This window comes from Emys orbicularis, chromosome 10 (assembly GCF_028017835.1).
Source record: "Emys orbicularis isolate rEmyOrb1 chromosome 10, rEmyOrb1.hap1, whole genome shotgun sequence".
NCBI lineage: Eukaryota > Metazoa > Chordata > Testudines > Emydidae > Emys > Emys orbicularis.
The window spans coordinates 1,651,847-1,673,364 of record NC_088692.1 but is presented as its reverse complement, the minus strand read 5'-3'; the positions used below and the strand labels follow the sequence as shown (position 1 = coordinate 1,673,364).

Here is a 21,518-nt window from a genome sequence, read left to right as displayed (position 1 = left end):
CAACTTTCTAGTTCCAGAAAACGGAACACCCTTGCCCCGCCCACTGCCCCGTCCCTTCCCAGAGGCTCCGCCCCTTCCTGAGCACTCCCCCCTCCCCTCACTCTATCCCCCCTCTCTCTGTCGCTTGCTCTCCCGCACACTCTCTCATGTGCTCATTTTCACTGCAAGGCCCAAACAGGGAGGGATGTATTAACAGATGTATTATGCTACGTTCAGGTTTTATTTGTTACAGGACGCTAGAGCTGGCAGCAAAATAGTCAAAAAGGGTAATTAAAAAAAAAAAGACATTTCACAAAGGTTTTCATGATTCTTTCCCTCCCCTCTTCCCATTTTTCGTAACCAGCTCCATGTTTTTTGTTCACTAAAGTCACTGTAATTTTATGTGTGGAATTAGGACCACACATTATCACAGCTGCAATGGGGCCATTAAATGCCCACTCCTGAAGCCCAAATACAAATCCATAGAGCACAACCTCAGAAATGCATCTGTCCAGATACCTATATAAATAAATCTGTAGAAACTGACTCCCACCCCTACCTGCAGATACACACGGGTATTCATGTGTACACATCTAGCATGCACTAACACATAGACTTCCTCATTATTTAATGTTACAATTGTTGTTTAGTGCTGAGAGACCCCAGCTAAGATCAGGGCTGCAGGGTGGTGGGTGCTGGACGTGCACATAAACAGAGAGAGTCTGCATCACAGAGTTCATAATGTAGCTAGACAAAGGTGGGGAGAAACGTCTGATCCGTCGGCTCTTCTGCAATGACTAGTCAACAACGTTCACTGTTTAAGAAATAACACATTGCTTTTAGAGTTCCCTTCTCTTTTAAAAACTTGTTATGAAATGAATACACAACATATTTTATGTTTTATGCAATTGTTTTGCGCGCAAGCCAGCAAAAGGAATAAAAGTTAAAGAGTTAGGCTGCAAATTTTATTCACACAGGTATACATACATGCGGCAATACACACCTCCCTACACAGACACACAGTCTCTTACACACATACAATGCATGCATGCACACAATTACCTACACAGAGACACTTTTTCATACACTTTTTCAGGGGCTGCCTAAATCACCCAGCCAGGAAGAGAGGAGGGTGGGCTGGAGGGGAAAAGATGGGGGTGGGGGTGGAGGAGAGAGGATGGGGAGGGAAAGAGGCCAAGGACGAGAGCAGGGTGGGGGGTGAGAGGGGGCAGTGAAGGAGAGAGAAGGGGGTGTGAGGGGTATGTGGGGTGGATGGGGATGCAGGGGGAGGCAGAAGGCTACAGATGCATGAGGATGTGGGGGGCACAGGGGCATATAGGGACATAATGGGAGTGCAGCAGTGTATGGAGGTGAATGGGGTGCAGGGCTGTGGGGGGTGAGGGACATGGGGTGGCGGCTCTGGGAGGTGGAGAGGATGGATGGGAGATCGCTGTAAAGGGGTACAGGGCTGGGATGGGTAGGTGTGGGGGGCAGGATGGGATGAGACAGGGGAGGGATGTAATGATGGCGGTATGGGGGTGTGGGGGGATTGGGATGTGGAGGGATGCAGTGATAGGGGATGGAGGTGTGGGGGGTTGGGACGGGGAGGGATGCAGTGAGGGGAATGGGGGTGCGGGGTTGGGATGTGGAGGGATGCAGTGATGGGGGATGGGGGTGCGGGGGTGTGGGATGGGATGCAGTGAGGGGGATGGGGGTGTGGAGGGTTGGGACAGGGAGGGATGCAGTGAGGGGGGATGGGGGTGCGGGGGGTTGGGATGGGGAGGGATGCAGTGAGGGGAATGGGGGTGCGGGGTTGGGATGTGGAGGGATGCAGTGATGGGGGATGGGGGTGTGGGACGGGATGCAGTGAGGGGGATGGGGGTGTGGGGGGTTGGTACAGGAAGGGATGCAGTGAGGGGGGATGGGGGTGTGGGGGGTTGGGACGGGGAGGGATGCAGTGAGGGGAATGGGGGTGCGGGGTTGGGATGTGGAAGGATGCAGTGAGGGGGGATGGGGATGCGGGGGTGTGGGACTGGGAGAGATGCAGTGAGAGGGATGGGGGTGCGGGGTTGGGATGAGAAGGGATACAGTGAGGGGGATGGGGGTGCAGCCCCATTCCCAGCACTCAGAGTTGGGGATACACACATCTCACACTCTGGGGCAATGGGGCGACAGACAGACCGCGGTTCGTCGCAGGGCACGTGCTGCAGCTCGAGCCCAGTCACATGAGGAGCAGGGGGTTGGGCAGCAGTGGGAGAGAGGCGCGCCACGCGACCCCTCAACAGCCGCCGGCTGAGCGCTTGTGAGTGGCGCTCATTCCTCCCCTGCCCTGCCCCAGCCAATGGGAGCTGCGCCTGTGGGCGGAGGCGGGGCAGCACGCCCACCTCCCTGGCCGCCCCTAAGCCTAGGAGCCGGACATGCCGGCTGCTTCCTGACCCGGGAGCCGTGCAGTGCAGTGGCTAGCAGGGAGCCTGCCAGCCCCACTGCACGGCGCCACCGCCAACCGGACAGTCAGCGGCCCGGTCAGCGGGACTGACAGGATCCCTTTCTGACCGGGTGTTCCGGTCCAAAACCGGACACCTGGTCGCCCTAGGTTATGCTCGTAGCTGCTCTAAATTATATTGAGGGATGTTTAGGCCCCTTTAGCAGCCCAGAATCTGGAAGGCACAAAGGTGGCTGAAAGTCACCGTGTCCTCCCTCCCTCGACTGCACTTTCTGTGCACTGTCTCTCGTGAGTTGCATCACAGGATCTGCTCCATAGTTTTCATCTTTACATTTGCCGTGTCCCCTGGGCTCTTGTCACCCCTTACTTTGTACAAACCACATTCTCTTTCAAATATGTGTAGTTATTACAGCTCTGAACTGTCCTTAACCCCCCACTAGCTCAGTAAACACACTGAGGGGATCCCTGGGGGGGCCCTGCTGGGTTTCCCCTTTCGACCTCTCTTCTACTCTCCCCTAAAAAGAGAAGAGAAACAGTTAGTTGGCCTCCCTCTCATTTGTGGCGATCTTTACCCAGTTCCCTCTTTACAAATCAATATAGGAAGCCCAGCCCTTGAGCTGCTGCCAATACCTGAACACGGAGGAAAGCCAGACATTGGAGCCATGGGACTGGCACACACTGAAGGGTCATTGGTGCCAAAGAAAACACAGGAAATGTGCAGGAAATGTGGGCCTGGAGAAATAAGCGTGCATGGCATGCACACGTGGGTGAACTCACGATTAGTGCCTGAGGTTGAAGGTAAGTGTCTGACTGAGACCGGCAGTAAGGAGCGCTGCCCCGGGCACTATGTGAGGGCGGTCTCATGGTAGAGTGGCAGCAGGGTGCCCCAAAGGCAAGTTGCCCTTTGCTTTGAGAAGTTATTAATTATTATTAATGCAAATGCAGCCAAGGTCAGTCAGGCCGAGAGGCCAACCACCAACTAGATGACGGGACACGGTATGCAGGGACATGACCAGGCTGGGCTTAATGGAGGAACGAGCCGTGGGCAGGAATGAATGGTGGTGCTGTACTGTTTTCCCTGTCAGTAAAGATGCTTTGGGATGAGAACAAAATGATTATTATTTTAACATTTATAATGAGGTAGCACTGAGAGGCTAGCCAGGCCAGGGCCCCATTGTATTGGGGGCTGTTAAAAGCTGACACAACCATGTGAATATGGGGTGGGTCTGCAGGCATAATCCTTACTCTTTAAGTGAACTTCATGCTGGTGAAGTGTGCTGGATTGGCAGTCCTGGAGGCTAATGTGCAGTTTTATTCACAGAACAGAGACTGCCCAGGTGGCAGTGGCTGACAGGTGGGAGCAGTTGTGGCATGTTGTGACGGGGACGGGCAGTGATGATAGTGGTGGCAGGTGGTGAGCATGATATGGCATCTGGAGAGGGTGGCAGTGGGTGGCAGCAGGCATAGGGGCAGGCAGCAGACTTTCCAGCTCTTGTGATATTATCACACGTCTTGGGATTTTCTGAGGTTTTTTAAAAGCGTGATCTCAGGAGCAACTGTGAATGTCTCAGGACTTTTTGCCTTTAGTATTACAAGGAAGAGGGAGAAAAATTGTTCTCCTTAACCACTGAGGACAGGACAAGACGCAATGGGCTTAAATTGCATCAAGGGCGGTTTAGGTTGGACATTAGGAAAAACTTCCTGTCAGGGTGGTCACACATTGGAATAAATTGCCTAGGGAGGTTTTGGAATCTCCCTGATTGGAGAGGTTTAAGAGCAGGTTAGACAAACACCTGTCAGGGATGGTCGAGATAATACTTAGTCCTGCCATGCGTGCAGGGGACTGGACTAGATGACCTCTCAAGGTCCCTTCCAGTCCTACGATTCTATAATTCTCTGAAATGTAGAACTGGAAGGGACCTCAATAGGTCATCTAATCCAGTCCCCTACCCACTGAGGCAGGACTAAGTTGTTATCTAGATTCTAGACCATCCCTGACAGGTGTTAGTCTAATCAGTTCTTAAAAACCTCCAATGATGGAAATTCCACAACCTCTCTAGGTAATTTGTTCCAGTGCTTAACTACCCTTAGCGTAAGGAAGTTTTTCCTAATGTAATCTAAACCTCCCTTGCTGCAATTTAAGTCCATTGCTTTTTGTCTTGTCTTCATGAGAACAGTTTATCACCCTCCTTTTTGTAACAACCTTTTCTGTACTTGAAGACTATATCTGCCTGTTTCCAGTCTTTGAGTATCTCTCCTGTCCTCCATGAGAACATGGCCATTGGTGACAGTCTGGGCAGTTGGTGGCAGAACATGGCCACTAGTGACAGGTGGGACAGTTAGTGACAGAACACAGCCACTGGTGACTGGGGTTATCATCTTTGAAATGCAAAAAACCCAGCAATCCCCTCCCCCCCAAGGCAAGCTTGCCACAACACCAACAAGGTAACTCCGCAACTCCCCCCACTTCAACAGCCACTTATAGTATCTAGAGAGAGAACACATATAGATAAGATTGATAACATCATTGATAATAAATGGGCATTTGTTTTATCAGCACATTTTGCCAGCCAGGCTTTGTAGTCTGTTTCGTTTAGCCAGTTATCACTGACTGTGCAGCTTTTTTTCGGGGATGTAGTAGGATCACTCGCACCATTGCCCTGATCTTCCATTATTTAATACGTCTCCTCACTCGCGTGACTCAAACCCTCTCTCACACACACACGCAGTGCACTTGCGTGTTGGTGGGTAGACAGCTGCTGTATTTTCCACAGTTTTGATCTGTTATCGCTTAAATTGTGGAAGTGGGAACACTGCAGCATCTTTAGCTCGACACAGACACTTCTGGGGGGCATGAAACAGCGTTCACGTCGCACTTCCTGCCAGTGCTCCAACCAGTGGACTAAATTTGGTGATGAATCCTGGTCACGTGCCCCTTGAGACACTAAGAAGAAACTTTTAACATTAGCTATACCAATATATTGTGATAATGCAAATCTTTAGACCCACAGGAAAAAACAAAACAAAACCGGCAGATTAAATTATTTTTCTGGTAACTGGAAAATCCATAAAAAAATAAAAACCAGTCAGGCCAGTCAAATACTGGCTGGGTGGTAACGCTACTGGTGACAAGCAGGTGAGAAGACATGGCCGCTGGTGACAGATCAGGGACAGGCGGGGCAGTTGGTGACAGACCAGGGACAGGGGAGGCAGTTGGTGACAGGCGGGGTAGATGGTGACAGAACAGGCAGTTGGTGAAAAAGGAGGGACAGGCGGGGTAGATGGTGACAGACCAGGGACAGGCGGGGCAGTTGGTGACAGAACAGGGAGTTGGTGACAGAGGAGGGACAGGCGGGGCAGTTGGTGACAGGCGGGGTAGATGGTGACAGAACAGGCAGTTGGTGAAAAAGGAGGGACAGGCGGGGCAGTTGGTGACAGGCGGGGTAGATGGTGACAGACCAGGGACAGGCGGGGCAGTTGGTGACAGAACAGGCAGTTGGTGACAGAGGAGGGACAGACGAGGCAGTTGGGTGACAGGCAGGGCAGATGGTGACAGAAGAGGGACAGGCGGGGCAGTTGGTGACAGAACAGGCAGTTGGTGACAGAGGAGGGACAGACAAGGCACTTGGTGACAGGCGGGGCAGTTGGTAACAGAACATGGCAGTTGGTGACAGGCGGGGTAGATGGTGACAGACCAGGGACAGGTGGGGCAGTTGGTGACAGAACAGGCAGTTGATGACAGAGGAAGGACAGGCAGGGCAGTTGGTGACAGACGGGGCAGTTGGTGACAGACCAGGGACAGGCGGGGCAGTTGGTGACAGAACAGGGAGTTGGTGACAGAGGAGGGACAGGCGGGGCAGTTGGTGACAGGCGGCGTAGATGGTGACAGAACAGGCAGTTGGTGAAAAAGCAGGGACAGGCGGGGCAGTTGGTGACAGGCGGGGTAGATGGTGACAGACCAGGGACAGGTGGGGCAGTTGGTGACAGAACAGGCAGTTGATGACAGACCAGGGACAGGCGGGGCAGTTGGTGACAGAACAGGCAGTTGATGACAGACCAGGGACAGGCGGGGCAGTTGGTGACAGAACAGGCAGTTGGTGACAGAGGAGGGACAGACGAGGCAGTTGGTGACAGGCGAGGCAGTTGGTGACAGGCGGGGCAGTTGGTGACAGAACAGGCAGTTGATGACAGACCAGGGACAGGCGGGGCAGTTGGTGACAGAACAGGCAGTTGATGACAGACCAGGGACAGGCGGGGCAGTTGGTGACAGAACAGGCAGTTGGTGACAGAGGAGGGACAGACGAGGCAGTTGGTGACAGGCGGGGCAGTTGGTGACAGAACAGGCAGTTGGTGACAGAGGAGGGACAGACGAGGCAGTTGGTGACAGAACAGGCAGTTGATGACAGACCAGGGACAGACAAGGCACTTGGTGACAGGCGGGGCAGTTGGTAACAGAACATGGCAGTTGGTGACAGGTGGGGCAGATGGTCACAACCCGGCCGCTGGTGCCACCCAACCCCCTTCCCCGGCCTGGTTCTGTCCCGGGACCCGGGCTGCCCGGTGGGCAGGCTCTGAGGGAGGCGCTAGGCAGGGTGCTGCGCACCGGGCCGGCCCCGGAAAGGGTTCCCGCCAGGGCCGGTGCTGTACTCGGACCGAGGTGGTCCCCAGGCCGCCCCTCGGGGGAGTGGGGGCGGAGTCACAGCGGCGCCTCCGAGCGGGCTGGAACGCGCACCGTAGTAAAGATGGCGCCCGGCCTGCCCGCCCTCAACATGGCGCCGGCGGCCTCGCGGCGGGCACGTGACCCGCTCGGGCTCCGCCCCCCGGCGCTCCATGGAGTCCCGGTGAGCCCCCCAGCGGGGAGGGAGCCGGGCTGCAGCCGCTACGGGAGGCCGCGGCCGGGCATGCAGCGGCCGGCGGGCTGAGCGGCCGATCGCAGCCCCCGCCGGGGATGTGCCCTGGGCCCGGGCGCCATGTCCAGGGTGAGCGGCCCCGGGCCGGCCGGCGGCCCCAAGGAGAAGCGCTCCTTCAGCAAGCGGCTGTTCCGGGGCCGGGCCGGCGCGGGCTCGGGCTCGGCCCGCTCGCTCAGCAGCTTCATGAGCCGGGTGCTCAAGACCCTCTCCACCCTGTCGCACTACAGCTCCGAGCCCGAGGCGGGCCGGGGCCCGCCGCCCCCGCGCCTGCCCCCGCCGCCCAGAGGCCTGGCCAGCTGCTTCCACCCGGCCCGCCCGCCGCAGAGCCCCGAGCCCGAGCCGCCGCCCGAGGCGCCGGAGCCGGGCCCGGAGCCGGTCCCCGGGGTGGCCGGGCTGAAGAACCACGGGAACACGTGCTTCATGAACGCCGTGCTGCAGTGCCTCAGCAACACCGAGCTCTTCGCCGAGTACCTGGCGCTGGAGCAGTACCGCGGCGGGGGCGGGGGCGAGGCGGGCGGCGAGCCGCCCCGCGCCGGGGACGGGACCCCCCCGGACAACGGCGCCCCGCCGCCGCCCAAGGGCGAGGTCACCGAGCAGCTGGCGCACCTGGTGCGGGCGCTCTGGACGCTGGAGTACACCCCGCAGCACAGCCGCGAGTTCAAGGTGAGGCTCGCCGGGCTCGCCTCGGGGCCCGCCCGACGCCTGTCTCTGGCCAGGGGTGTCCTCCGATAAATCAGCGCTCGCTGCACCCCCTGCGCTGAGCCGCCCAGCGAGGGGCTGGGCTGGGACAGACAGGGCAGGGGTCTGCTCAGGGCGGCCCTGCTAGGGCTCCGCACTTGGTTTGAATTGGGGCTGATTTGTATCGCACAACGGTGCTGTGGTCCCGCACACGGGCATCCCTTGTTCACACCGCTAGCGTGACCCGGGCTAGGGGGAAATCGGTCAGCCTTGGTAAGGACTAACAGGAGAACTTGTAACTAAAAAAACACAAGAGGAAAGGCAGGTTATACAAGGTCATAGCTTAGTAATACTGTGCCTCCCTAAATAGCCAGGCGTGGCCCGGCCCCTGCCTCCATCCGACCCCCCCCTGCTTCTTGCCCCCTGACGTCCCCCCCAGGACTCCTGCCCCGGTCCAACCCCCCTTATTCCCTGACTGCCCCCTGCTGCCCCCGTCCAACCCCCCTTATTCCCTGACTGCCCCCTGCTGCCCCCGTCCAACCCCCCCGTTCCCTGACTGTCCCCCCTGGGACCCCTGCCCCATCCAACCACCCCTTCTCCCTGACCACCCTCAGATCCCCTGCTCCCGACTGCCCCCCCAGGGACCCCCTGCCCCTATTCAACCCCCCTGTTCCCTGCCCTCTGACCACCCTGACCCCTATCCACACCCCTGACCACCACCCCGAACTCCCCTGCCCTCTATCCACCCCCCCCCGCCCCCTTACCACGCTGCCTGGAGCACCTGTGGCTGGCGGCGCTACAGCCGTGCTGCCCCGAGCACCAGGACAGGCAGTGGCGCTGCCCAGCTGGAGCCAGCCCCACCACCGCGCAGCACAGAGCACCGGGTCAGGCCGCAGTTCTGCACCTGTGCTGCCTGGCAAGAGCTCGCAGCCCCGCCGCCCAGCGCATTGCGCTGGCGGCGCAGTGAGCTGCGGGTGAGGGGAACAGCAGCGGAGGGGCCGGGGGCTAGCCTCCGGGGCCAGGAGCTCAGGGGCTGGGCAGGAGAGTCCCGCGGGCTGGATGTGGCCTGTGGGCTGCAGTTTGCCCACCTCTGACATAGGCTGACCTAATGTTTAACTATTTTATTTACAAGTGTGAGGGCTTTGGTATACACTAGGGCAGTGGCTTTCAAACTGCGGGTCGCAACCCAGTACTGGGTTGTGGAATGTAAGGCCCTGGGTCACGGCGGCTCCGGTCAGCACGGCCGACTGGGCCGTTAAAAGTCCCATCGGTGGTGCTGCCTGGCTAAGGCAGGCTCGTGCCTACCTGTTCTGACACCGCACTGTGCCCTGGAAGCAGCCAGCAGCACGTCTGGCTCCTAGGTGGGGTGGTGGTGGTGGTGCCTGCTGGCAAGAGCTAGGTGGAGCCGCTTGTGTGCCTCTGCTTAGGAGCCGGACCTGCTGTTGGCTGCTTCCGGGTGCAGCACAGTCCACGGTACCAGGACAGGCAGAAGCCTGCCTTAGCATCCCTGCTGTGCTGCTGACTGGGACCTGCCCCAAGCACAGGTGCCAACTTTTCTTGGTGTTGGTGGGTGCTTGCATGGCCCCGCCCCCTTCCCGTCCCTCCCCAAATCCCTGCCCTGGCCCCGCCTCTTCCCCGAGCATGCCGCATTCCTCCTCCCCCTCCCTCCCACTGCTTGCTGCGCGAAACAGCTGTTTCGCAGCGCAAGCGCTGGGAGGGAGGGGGAGAAGCAGGACTCAGTGGTGTGCTCAGGGGAGGTGGAGGTGAGCTGGGTCGGGGAGCTGCCGGTGGGTGCAGAGCACCCACCAATTTTTCCCCGTGGGTGCTCCAGCCCCAGAGCACCCACAAAGTCGATGCCTATGGCCCCAACCCTGCACCCCAATCCCCTGCCCCAGCCCTGAGCCCCCCAAACCTGGAGCCCCTTTCTGTACCCCAAGCCCCTCATCCCTGGTCCCACCCCAGAGCCTGCCCCCCCAGCCCAGAGCCCAGTCCCCTCACCCACATCCTTCTATGTCCCCAAGCATTCCATTCCTGGCCCCATCCTCCCAGACCTCACCCCTGCACCCCAACCCTCTGCCCCAGCCCTGACCCCCTCCCACACCCCAAACTCCTCATCCCTAGCTCCACTGGGTCGCAGGCATCAACAATTTTCTTCAATTGAGTCTCCAGAAAAAAAGTTTGAATAACAGTGCACTAGGGAGATTCCTTTATTGTTTCAATTAAGTGTTTTCAGGAGAAAAGAACTCTTTTTAGTGGATATTTATCTTTTTATTCTTGGCCACAAATGTTTATCTTCTATTAAGAAGCTGGGACCAGATGTGGCCCACTAGCTCAAGTATAAGCAGATTCATAAGGCATGTTATGTTCTACATTGGCAGTCACTAACCAATACTTATGTAGCTTTTTGAGTGACTCCTAGATTTCACTGAGTGTTGTTTCTCACAGTTCTGAGTAAGCAAAGATGCTAGCTGGCTGTAAACAGACAAACAGCAGATTGGAGTTTTCAAAGTTTGAAACTTCTGTAATGCAAAGCAAAAAACTAAATGGTGAAATTGAGTGTGAAGGTAAACTTGGCAGTGTTTGTAAACAGCTTGTTTCCTCTCTGTAGAGCAGCAGTTGCTTGTTAACCTGGCTATGCTAGCAATACCCTGCTTACTGTCTTAAACTAGTTCACTTTTAAGTTAGCCCCCCTCTCTTTACTCAGCTTCAGTCTCAAGTGCCAGTGGCTAACTTTGCCCTTGGGACTAGTTTGCCTGAGAACTCTTCTCTGAATAAGTTTATAACTTATTAACATCAATACCAAACCAGGCACGTAGCAAGTTAAGTGTGTACTAGACTTTGTTTTGGTGGTCTTTTCCTATCTTAAACTTTATTCCAAAGTCCCTTGGAACAGAATTCTGGGGTTCTTGACATGTCTGAAATAATATGTATAGTTGTGTGGCCAATATGTTGCTAACTGAAAGCTGCCTGCTGGAACCAACTTGTGGCTGTGAGCAGAAGGTATATTTCAGTCGTCTGATTTTGCAAAGCTGAGCAATGAACAATTTGTAATGTGTAAATAGTACTCTCTCAAGTAGTCCCCTGTAACAACTGCTTGCTTTTGCCTCAGGCCACACTTTTTCTTTGGCATTTCTATTTCTGGATGTGAAAAGGGGATTGTTTGTTTTAACTTGTGGTCTAATCATAAGCATTATTGGGCTAGGTTACTTCTTGGTGTTCCTAGGAGATCTCTCACCCTAGACTTGGTCTACACAAGAAAAATTATTACCTGTATTACAACAACTACCACCAATATTGCAGGCACTGGTGTAGTCATGGCATCAGGACAGGACAGAGCAGGTTTGCATGACTGCCCTAGCAGCTTACCGCTAATGCAGTGGTTTTCAATCTATTTACCCTTGAGGCCGCATATGCAGCTCTCTCTGTGTTATGTGGACCACATCCACACAATATATAGCACATCCTCAGGGCCACAGAGGTAGTATATCTCCTAGAACTGGAAGGGACCCTAAAAGGTCATCAGGTCCAGCCCCCTGCCTTCACTAGCAGGACCAAGTACTGATTTTGCCCCAGAACCCTAAATGGCCCCCTCAAGGATTGAACTCCCAACCCTGGGTTTAGCAGGCCAATGCTCAAACCACTGAGCTATCCCTCCCTGTCACACTGGCTGCAGCTGTGTGCTGATTGGGCCACAGGTTGAGAACCATTGCACTGGTGCTGTAATATGACTTCCAATTTTTGTAGTCTAGCTGCAGGTGCTGTAGGACGTGGTGTTAGTGATTCACTTCCCAGCATGATGCTGGGGAGTACTGTATTGACGCTGTCTTTCAGGAGGAATGCAAAGTGTGGTTCTAATTTGAAACATGCCTCTCCATAAGGGGCCTTGTGGGATTCAACTTTTGTATTTCAGCAGCTCCAGAGACCTAACTTAGCCTCTAAGTGTCTTCAAAAAAGCAAACTTGCATTTTACATGATAGTGCCACAGACTCAAGCAATAAATCAAATGAGGTTCTTTCTGGCTCATATATGGTCACCAGTAATAAATATTCTGCAGATCAGATTCTATCCTTAGTAACTCCAGTATTTTCATTCTCAGTGTTTTATTGAAACTTGATAAAGAATTCTGTTGGTTTTGTGAGAGCCCGAAAAGCATACACCTTGCTGTCTGGACTCTGCAGTGCTAATGTGTTAAAACTAAAACTTGTTTTTGTCACTCAAGTGAGCAAGTCTGACTCTGATTACATGCAGAAAGTAGGTCTGTTGAATAGCAAGATGCCATTCTTACAGAGTCAGTCATTTTAAAGAGTAGATTCTTACACTCAAACCAAGTTTCTGACCATGTGAAAATATCCAATTTCACTTTTTGCAAGAGTGGAGGATTTTAATCTCCACATCTGTGCCAACTCCTGTTTTACTTGGGTGCAATCTGCCTACTTCAACATTTCTGCAGTTTTAGTTTCTGCCTTAAGATACTGTAAAGTGTTGTGCTGTTAAATAGCTGTGCTGTTTGCCCCAGAAGTCAGGTCCCTTCTGTGGTGGGGGGGGAAGTGATCTTGTGTCTGTAGTTTTTAAAGCACTGTAGATCTTTGGGATGAAAGGCACCGGACAAAGCTACAGTAAGAGAGGTTATTCCTGGAATAACTTTACTCCTAGCATAGTGAGAGTACAGTACTACTAAACTACCTTCTTTGTAACAATGACTCTTTGGAGTATCAAAATTCTGCGCTCCCATGGAGGATTAAGAGACAGTGGAGACTTCATTTTGTTCATCTAAACGGAGAATTCTTTTCCTGCACGGTGGGATGAAGAGATGATGTACCGGATTCTAGCAAGAGCAGCTGGAAATGTGGTTTGTGGGTCTGATGTGGCTCTTGAAGGCCCCATAGGGCTCCATTATCCAAATGGTGGTGCGACCAATGGAGACTGCAGGTCCCAGCATTTAGTGCTCTACCTTGATCTGAGCAACTAGGTCCCATCAAATTCCAGAATATGTAATCTTCACATGCTTCACTTTCTTACTGAACGGTTTCAGAGTAGCAGCCGTGTTAGTCTGTATCCGCAAAAATAACAGGAGTACTTGTGGCACCTTAGAGACTAACAAATTTATTAGAGCATAAGCTTTCGTGGGCTACAACCCACTTCTTCGGATGCATATGCATGTTATGCATCCGAAGAAGTGGGTTGTAGCCCACGAAAGCTTATGCTCTAATAAATTTGTTAGTCTCTAAGGTGCCACAAGTACTCCTGTTATTTCTTACTGAAGATAGACAGTAATATCCTGACCCACCCTATGTATATACTAGATGTGCCCTTTTGATTCCTGTTCAATTGCCCATTTGGGGGCTGCACTGACACAATTTGGGCTCCCCAATCTTCTGAATTTGGGACAATGGCCAGCAATCCGGTCTGTTTCCACACAGGAAATCCACTGATGGCTTTCCAGTGCAGTCCTGCTATTTCCATGTTTTTTGTTGTGGAGGTCTGTTAATTCACTTGTGAGCTGGGCCCCACTAGCTGCTGTCCCTGTCGTGTGCATGGCACAGCTAACTGCATGTTCAGTGATTACTTTGTGCATAGTTGCAGTGTAGGGTCCTCATGTGAGTGGACACTTCTGTTTTCAATACTGAGTATCATGCTGGGCAGTATAAGCACTGGAAGAACAGACCCCTTGAACTGCAGGAATAATGAAACCATTTCTGGAAGTGCTTGGGGACGCTGACACATGAAATCATTATTTTCCTGATAGTACCTGGAGCGTGCAAAGTGCTTCCTGAATATAGAGAGGATGGTCCTGTCCCAAGGAGTCCACAATCTAAAAACTAGTCTTTGAATGGGTCATACAGACTATTACCAATTACTCCTTCGACTGCCATTATCAAATAATCAGTTGAACTTGCATTTGGAAATTTATAAATGACTTCAGATTGCAGAGGAGTTTACATTGCAGTGACAAAATGGTGATGGAAGGCGGGGAACGGAATATATTGTAAGCTCTTTGGGGCAGGGACCATCTACTACTCTTGAACTTGTGCAGTGCCTCCATGAGGCCTCACTTGGTTGGGCTGTAAGCACTACCATTATGAACATGATTAATAACAATAATACCTAGATAGAAATCACTCCTGCCTTCAAAAGATTTTAATAGAACTCTTTTCTGCATTCCCGTCTCTCTCAAAATCCCCACTCCTGCTAGGTGAACGCCTCTTTCTAGATATTAGTTGTATGTCTCTCTGGCATACAATCTTTTGAGTCACCCGAGGAGCCTTCTGGATGATCTCAAAAGCAACATATCCTGGGGAATGCTGTTGAGAGATTGTCTGAATGAACAGTCAGTAAGCTGGGGTGTAAATCTACCTTGCAATAGCCTGCCGCTCATTAGCTGTCTGTGTGAACCCTGCTGTCTTGCACTAAAAGTTCCCTAGCATGCTCTGATATACTCCTGTTTATCCTATTCAGAGGGGCCACACGGACAGTAGAGTCACACCCTAGCTTACTGTGCACTGTTAAGTATCAGAGGGGTAGCCATGTTAGTCTGAATCTGTAAAAAGCAACAGAGGGTCCTGTGGCACCTTTAAGACTAACAGAAGTATTGGGAGCATAAGCTTTCGTGGGTAAGAACCTCACTTCTTCAGATGTGCACTGTTTGTTTAGACTGGCACTGAGTAAGATCCATCTTCACATGTGCAAAGAGTGAGCAAGCCGGCTTATACCAGATACAAAGTGATTTGACTATTACACTCTGTCAGGTGCTTTACAAGGGACAAGCTGTTTCTAGTGAATTGACTTTTTGCATTCTCTGTCCCGAAGTGTAACCATCCTGAGCCTGCCGTTAAATCCTATATTTATGGGATTATTTGCTAACTGGCTGATTTGCACAATGCTTCTTAAAGGTGTCAGTAAATACTCTTGTGTGGCTAAGGCGGGGACGGTAAAGTAGGGGATAAGGAGAACTTGAATTTTTCAATTTAAAAGCGAGAGCTAAATGAATGTTATCCTGTTATCAGAAGCAACGCAGTGTTTCCTAGTTCTATCCTTTCCTTAGTCTTTAATACGTTTATTGAAGTTTGAAGGTATCTAGAGGAGAGCAATTTGCACCTCATCCTAACAACAACTTCCTATGCAGACTTTTTGGAAGCCCTAAACGCTAGTTACCAGAAAATAATTACCCAAAGGTAAAGTTCCTGTAACCGTGTTAGTGTAGCAGCCAGCATGCTATGGAAATTCCAGTCCTCTTTGCTTTGTGATGGAGTCGGACTGTTGCTGGACAAAGACAACTTCCCATTCTCTCTGTGGAGTAAGTTGGGATGGGGAGAAAATGGTGATCTGCAGGGACTGTCGACTTCCTACTGTCACTTGCACCCCTGCTGACTCTTGTCTCCTCCTTGGTCCTTGAGTGTCTCTTCTCTTCTATTTGCCTGCTCTTATGACTTGCCTTCTGAGAGAGAGCACCTCAGTCGGAACCCTTATTGACAGCCCTTTATCCTTCTCGATGTTTCTGTGGCAGTTAAGGTGTTTTCTTCCTTTCAGTTTGCCTGTGAGAAATTGCCTAACCCATGGTCCATGAATCATATAATCATATTTTTTAAAAACCCGGAAAATCAGGTTAAGACAGAGAGTTTGTATAACATATCTCTTGTAACTCTGCGGAGCTCAGTGGAGCAGGCTTGCCTTAGCTAACTCTACAGTGAAAAGATGATGTTTATATAGCTAGAATCAATATCCACTCTTTGGTCAGATGTGCCTGAGACACCATGTTTTGTGTGTGTCCCAGGATCTCTCCAGTCTCCTAGGATCTGTTTTATTTTTTAAATAAAGCCCTGGATTTGTGTCCTGGCCTCTGATCATGGGGGTGTCCAAAGCTCATTCTACAGAGCACCTGTAATAAAAGTGCTTATTCAGTTCCACTGGATTATTGTTGTTCCAGACCGATGCTTTGTGTGTAGTCCGTTGCGGGTAGATCCATAGATGGTGTCTGCAGCCAGTTCCCTTAAACCAACCCAGCCTCAGGCCTCCACCCAGACGCCCAAGTCAAATATGATGAGGATTACTGTAAATCTTACTGATCACATAAAAAAATTCTACCAATCCCAAAGAATCGGACACATTATCTCCCAGGTTAATGAATGTTCCGGATCTTACCCAAATACACGCTTACAGCAAATTCTTATTAACTAAACTAAAATTTATTTACAAAAAAAAGGAGAGAAAGAGTATTGGTTAAAAGATCAATATACATACAGACATGAGTACAATTCTTGAGATTCAGATTCATAGCAGAGATGGTGAGCTTTGTAGTTGCAAAGGATCAGGGGGTAGCCGTGTTAGTCTGTATCTACAAAAACAACAAGGAGTCTGGTGGCACCTTAAAGACTAACAGATTTATTTGGGCATAAGCTTTCGTGAGTAAAAACCTCACTTCTTCGGATGCATCCTCAGGGCCACAGAGGTAGTATATCTCATAGAACTGGAAGGGACCCTGAAAGGTCATCAAGTCCAGCCCCCCCTGCCTTCACTAGGCAGGACCAAATACTGATTTTGCCCCAGATCCCTAAATGGCCCCCTCAAGGATTGAACTCCCAACCCTGGGTTTAGCAGGCCAATGCTCAAACCACTGAGCTATCCCTGCCCCCGACCACAGTGATTTGTGTGGTCATATTTTAATAACATCATGGGGGGCTGTATGAAAAAATTAAACTGGAAGAGAAAAAGCAGCAAATTATCTTGAAGCAAAGATACTTTCCAGTCCTAAATTGTAATAAGCCTCGCTCAAAATAAGCCACTTCTCTCAACAAATCAGGTGTTTGCTGAGGAGAGGCCAGGCCAGGAGGGAGCCAGAAGGACTGTAGCAATGTAAAAAGGGACTCTGCCTGCCTGTTGAGAGGGGGGAGTTGCTTGGGGAACTAGATTAAGATACAGGCACCAGCTGGAGGTGTCTGAAGAAGCTAGGCCTGTCTAGCTGACCATTGGGGATGGTAAGCCACTTGGTGAGATAGACATGCATGTATATTTCTAAAATCCTTTTTCTTTAAGTGCTTTATTCCTACAACATACAATGCTTTGGTTTTGAGGAAGCTGTTTGGTATATGTAGTGACCACTGGTCCAGAATTCCTGAAGGGAAGAACCTAGTCAGACCTGCTTGATAACCGTGATTGGTGGAGTGGGCTGTGGGCTACAGCATCCTGGGTAAGAGTGGGAGAATCGTGGAATTCCGTCCCAGGAGAGGTAAAAGCATGAGGCCCGACCTCGGGGTGAACGGCGGGATGCACTCCCAGAGACCAGAAAGGGGGCAGAGGTGCAGTGAAGCGTGCAGCTGTGATAATCTCCTCCCAGATCGTGAACTCCTGCCAAGCAGATGGATTATAGCCTGCCAGGGGGCTCAACATCTTTGTCCACGTTTAGAACTGTAGAATAGCTTTAACTTGTTCTTACTGTAATTGTACTCTATACTAAATCTCTTTTTGACCCCTACTAACCCTTCTGTCACAACTACGTCTGCTTCTGAGTGTTCACATGGTCTCTGGCTTTTTAGAAAAACAACTTGATGGCAGCTCTTCCTCTCTTCTGAAATCTAGCTACTTGCATCAGTTTGTTTGTACAGTAGCTTCTCAGCACTAGCTTTGGGAGCATAGCCCTATGTAATGGAGCTGGGCAGGGCTGGAGGGGAAAGTTTCCCAGAGATCCTGAGGAAGCACTGTTGAATGTAGCGGTGGAGTGTGTTCCCTCTCTCTGCTTTGGGTGACTCTGCTTCCTATGGTTCTCATGCCCTTACAGAATGTAACAACCAGCTTCTCCTGGCTGCTCAGCATTTTTTCTGCCTAATGAGAGCAGCTGCTCTAACTAGTGCCAATTTCGCAGCCTATGCTTCCTTTCTCCTCTTTGTCATGTTGTGGAATTGGCAACAGGCAACTGCTGGGTAAGCAGTGCTGTGCCTCAGACTTGTTTTTCACAGGAGACTTGCCATTTCTTTCTCTGAATGGCTTTTGGACTCTGATGACATACATAGAACTATCTCTGCCATAGAGATTTTTAAAGCTGCTTACAGGATCTTGGTGTCCAATTTCCATTAAAAGCAGTGAGAATTAGGCTTTGAAAATCCCACTTTCAACACTCTCCAAACTCCATTAACTGGCCTTCCTTCGGCTCTTGTTCTCCTTTCTGATGGGGCTTCGGCTGGGAACAATATTGTATATTCTCTTTTGAACTTTACATGCTAACTGCCTGTCAATGCAGGACCTGAGTACATAGGCTATAAAGCATCCTTAATTGGCTAGAGCATGGTGATACTTTACGTTCTACAAGTTGAGGACTGTCTTTTTTTGTAACTTTGATTTAAAGGAGCATTGTAAGTTTAAGACACTTGATATTGAGCTGGATTCTTATCAGAGCTGATGGATCACTGCCAGGAGTGCTATAAATGTTATCACTATATTATATTGACAAAAGTGCACCCATTCTGTTATTTGTGTAATTTATAATACTTAGTATTTGTATAGAAATAAATCATAGGGTTTCAAGATGCACATGCTTTGGGGACATTCTTGATGTAAGCACCAGTCCTATGAGGAGCAATCTTGTAAATATTGTGAAGGTGCTGAAGTCCTAGAACGGGGTATAGTTCATTGCTCTACAAAACTTAGTAGCAATCCACAGTCCTGGGAAAACCAAGTGCAGGGTAGTGTTGGGTGCATTAGAAATACCATACACAGAAATCACGGTGGAACTGACTGCACAAATTAGGGTAGTAGTAGTTAAAGGTCAGGATGAGTGTTGACTATTTAGAATATCAAGCGCTTTAATGAATGTTACTGCTTCTGCACCTTGGACAGAGGTAGCATCTCACACTGGATGGAGTTAGCTCACAATGATTGATTGTTTTAGATATGGTAAATGCCACGTGTTTGAAAAGGTGGGGGAAAGAGCATCTCCATCCTCGGGCTTTGCTTCGGTGGGGGAATAGAAACATCCTGCTAGGAGAGTTGCCCTTACCCCACAACAGCACTTGTGTGCAATCTGGGGACAGCAAAGCAAAATGTTCTGTGGACAAATGCATTCAAAGTGCATGTGGTATGAACAGTGAAATCCTTATATACATAAAACCTTGGAGAGAGGAATGCCTCTTGTGTAACAGGGAGATTTCTTACCAGTTAGTACAAGTACGGTAAAGCATTATGTTCTGTATCAGTTTAGGTCAAGTCTGTACAAACGGTGAAATCTAGGGATGAAGGAAGAATTGATCCAATATACAGATTTGAATATAATCACTATGGCATGAGGCAGTGCTTTCCAAAGACCACTGACTTGTTTCCAGGAATTGGTTATTGCCTTCCCTTGCTGACTGTTGACAACTCCCACTACTGTGTATGAGTTTGCTATGTGAAATCTTAGTAGAAAGAATAAAATATTTCTGGTTTCTATCTGCGTAAATAAGAGCTAGCTGTGTTGCAATAGATCAGAGGTTCTCAAACTGTGGTCCGCGGACCACCAATGGTCCACAAGCTCCATTCAGGTGGTCCGCGGATGGTTCCCTCTACGGTGCGCGCCTGGGTGGCCGCACACGAGATCATGAAGGGTTACCCACCTAATTAGTGGAGCCGCACAGGCGTGGCTCCACTAATTAGGTGCCTGGTGTGACGGGTTGGATCACAGAAACCCCCTTGGGAGCTGCCACCCAATGTGCAAAGACTACCCCTGCTTCTGTTTTCCCTGCCAGCTCAGGATTCCAGCACCCTGTCTTGCTGAGCCAGACACTCCAGTCTGCTCTAACAAAGACTCAGGGTCTGAATTACTAGTCCCAAAGCTGCAAGTTACCTGAAAACCAGCTCACAGGAGTGTGCTTGTCTTTAGCACTCAGATGCCCAACTCCCAATGGGGTCTAAACCCAGATAAATCCGTTTTACCCTGCATAAAGCTTATGCAAGGCAAACTCATAAATTGTTCGCCCTCTATAACACTGATAGAGAGATATGCACAGTTGTTTGCTCCCCCAGGTATTAATACATACTCTGAGTAAATTACTAAATAAAAAGTGATTTTATTAAATACAGACAGTAGGATTTAAGTGGTTCCAAGTAGTAACAGACAGAACAAAGTAAGTCACAAGCAAAATAAAATAAAATGCGCAAATCTATGCCTAATCAAACTAAATACAGATAATCTCACCCTCAGAGATGCTTCAGTAAGTTTTTCTCAGACTGGACACCTTCCAGGCCTGGGCACAATTCTTTCCCCTGGTACAGCTTTTGTTCCAGCTTAGGTGTTATCTAGGGGATTCTCCATGATGGCTCCTCCCTCTCTCTCTTCTTGGATCACAGAAACCCCCTTGGGAGCTGCCACCCAATGTGCAAAGACTACCCCTGCTTCTGTTTTCCCTGCCAGCTCAGGATTCCAGCACCCTGTCTTGCTGAGCCAGACACTCCAGTCTGCTCTAACAAAGACTCAGGGTCTGAATTACTAGTCCCAAAGCTGCAAGTTACCTGAAAACCAGCTCACAGGAGTGTGCTTGTCTTTAGCACTCAGATGCCCAACTCCCAATGGGGTCTAAACCCAGATAAATCCGTTTTACCCTGCATAAAGCTTATGCAAGGCAAACTCATAAATTGTTCGCCCTCTATAACACTGATAGAGAGATATGCACAGTTGTTTGCTCCCCCAGGTATTAATACATACTCTGAGTAAATTACTAAATAAAAAGTGATTTTATTAAATACAGACAGTAGGATTTAAGTGGTTCCAAGTAGTAACAGACAGAACAAAGTAAGTCACAAGCAAAATAAAATAAAATGCGCAAATCTATGCCTAATCAAACTAAATACAGATAATCTCACCCTCAGAGATGCTTCAGTAAGTTTTTCTCAGACTGGACACCTTCCAGGCCTGGGCACAATTCTTTCCCCTGGTACAGCTTTTGTTCCAGCTTAGGTGTTATCTAGGGGATTCTCCATGATGGCTCCTCCCTCTCTCTCTCTTCTCTTCCACCCCTTTATATATCTTTTGCATAAGGCGGGAACCCTTTGTTCCTCTGGGTTCCCACCCCCTCCCCTCACTGGAAAAGCACCAGGTTAAAGATGGATTCCAGTTCAGGTGACATGATCACATGTCACTGCAAGACTTCATTACTCACTTGCCAGCACACACATATACAGGGAGACTCACAGGTAAACAGCCATCTGCAGACAATGGGAGTCATCAAGATTCCAAACCATCATTAATGGCCCACACTTTACATAATTACAATAGGCCCTCAGAGTTACATTTTATATTTCTAGTTTTAGATACAAGAGTGGTACATTTCTACAAATAGGATGATCACACTCAGTAGATTATAAGCTTTGTAATGATACCTTACAAGAGACCTTTTGCATGAAGCATATCCCAGTTACATTATACTCACTTATATTTTTATAAAACCATATAGACTGCACAACGTCACACCCTCCTCCTGAACTTACTGCCAGAGACTTGGACACTGACCATGGCGGAGGCAGTATACCTAAAATTCGTTTTTGGG

The 21,518-nt window shown here is 50.2% G+C and overlaps 1 protein-coding gene across 1 annotated transcript in view; it reads left to right on the top strand.

Moving 5' to 3' along the window:
* Positions 1-7,392: 7,392 nt before the first annotated feature.
* USP31 (ubiquitin specific peptidase 31) overlaps positions 7,393-21,518 on the top strand; it is a 55,630-nt gene continuing 41,504 nt past the window's right edge. The window contains exon 1 of the mRNA XM_065412316.1: positions 7,393-7,995. Within this exon, the coding sequence (XP_065268388.1) occupies positions 7,393-7,995 (603 nt within the window). The remainder of the gene's footprint in view (positions 7,996-21,518) is intronic.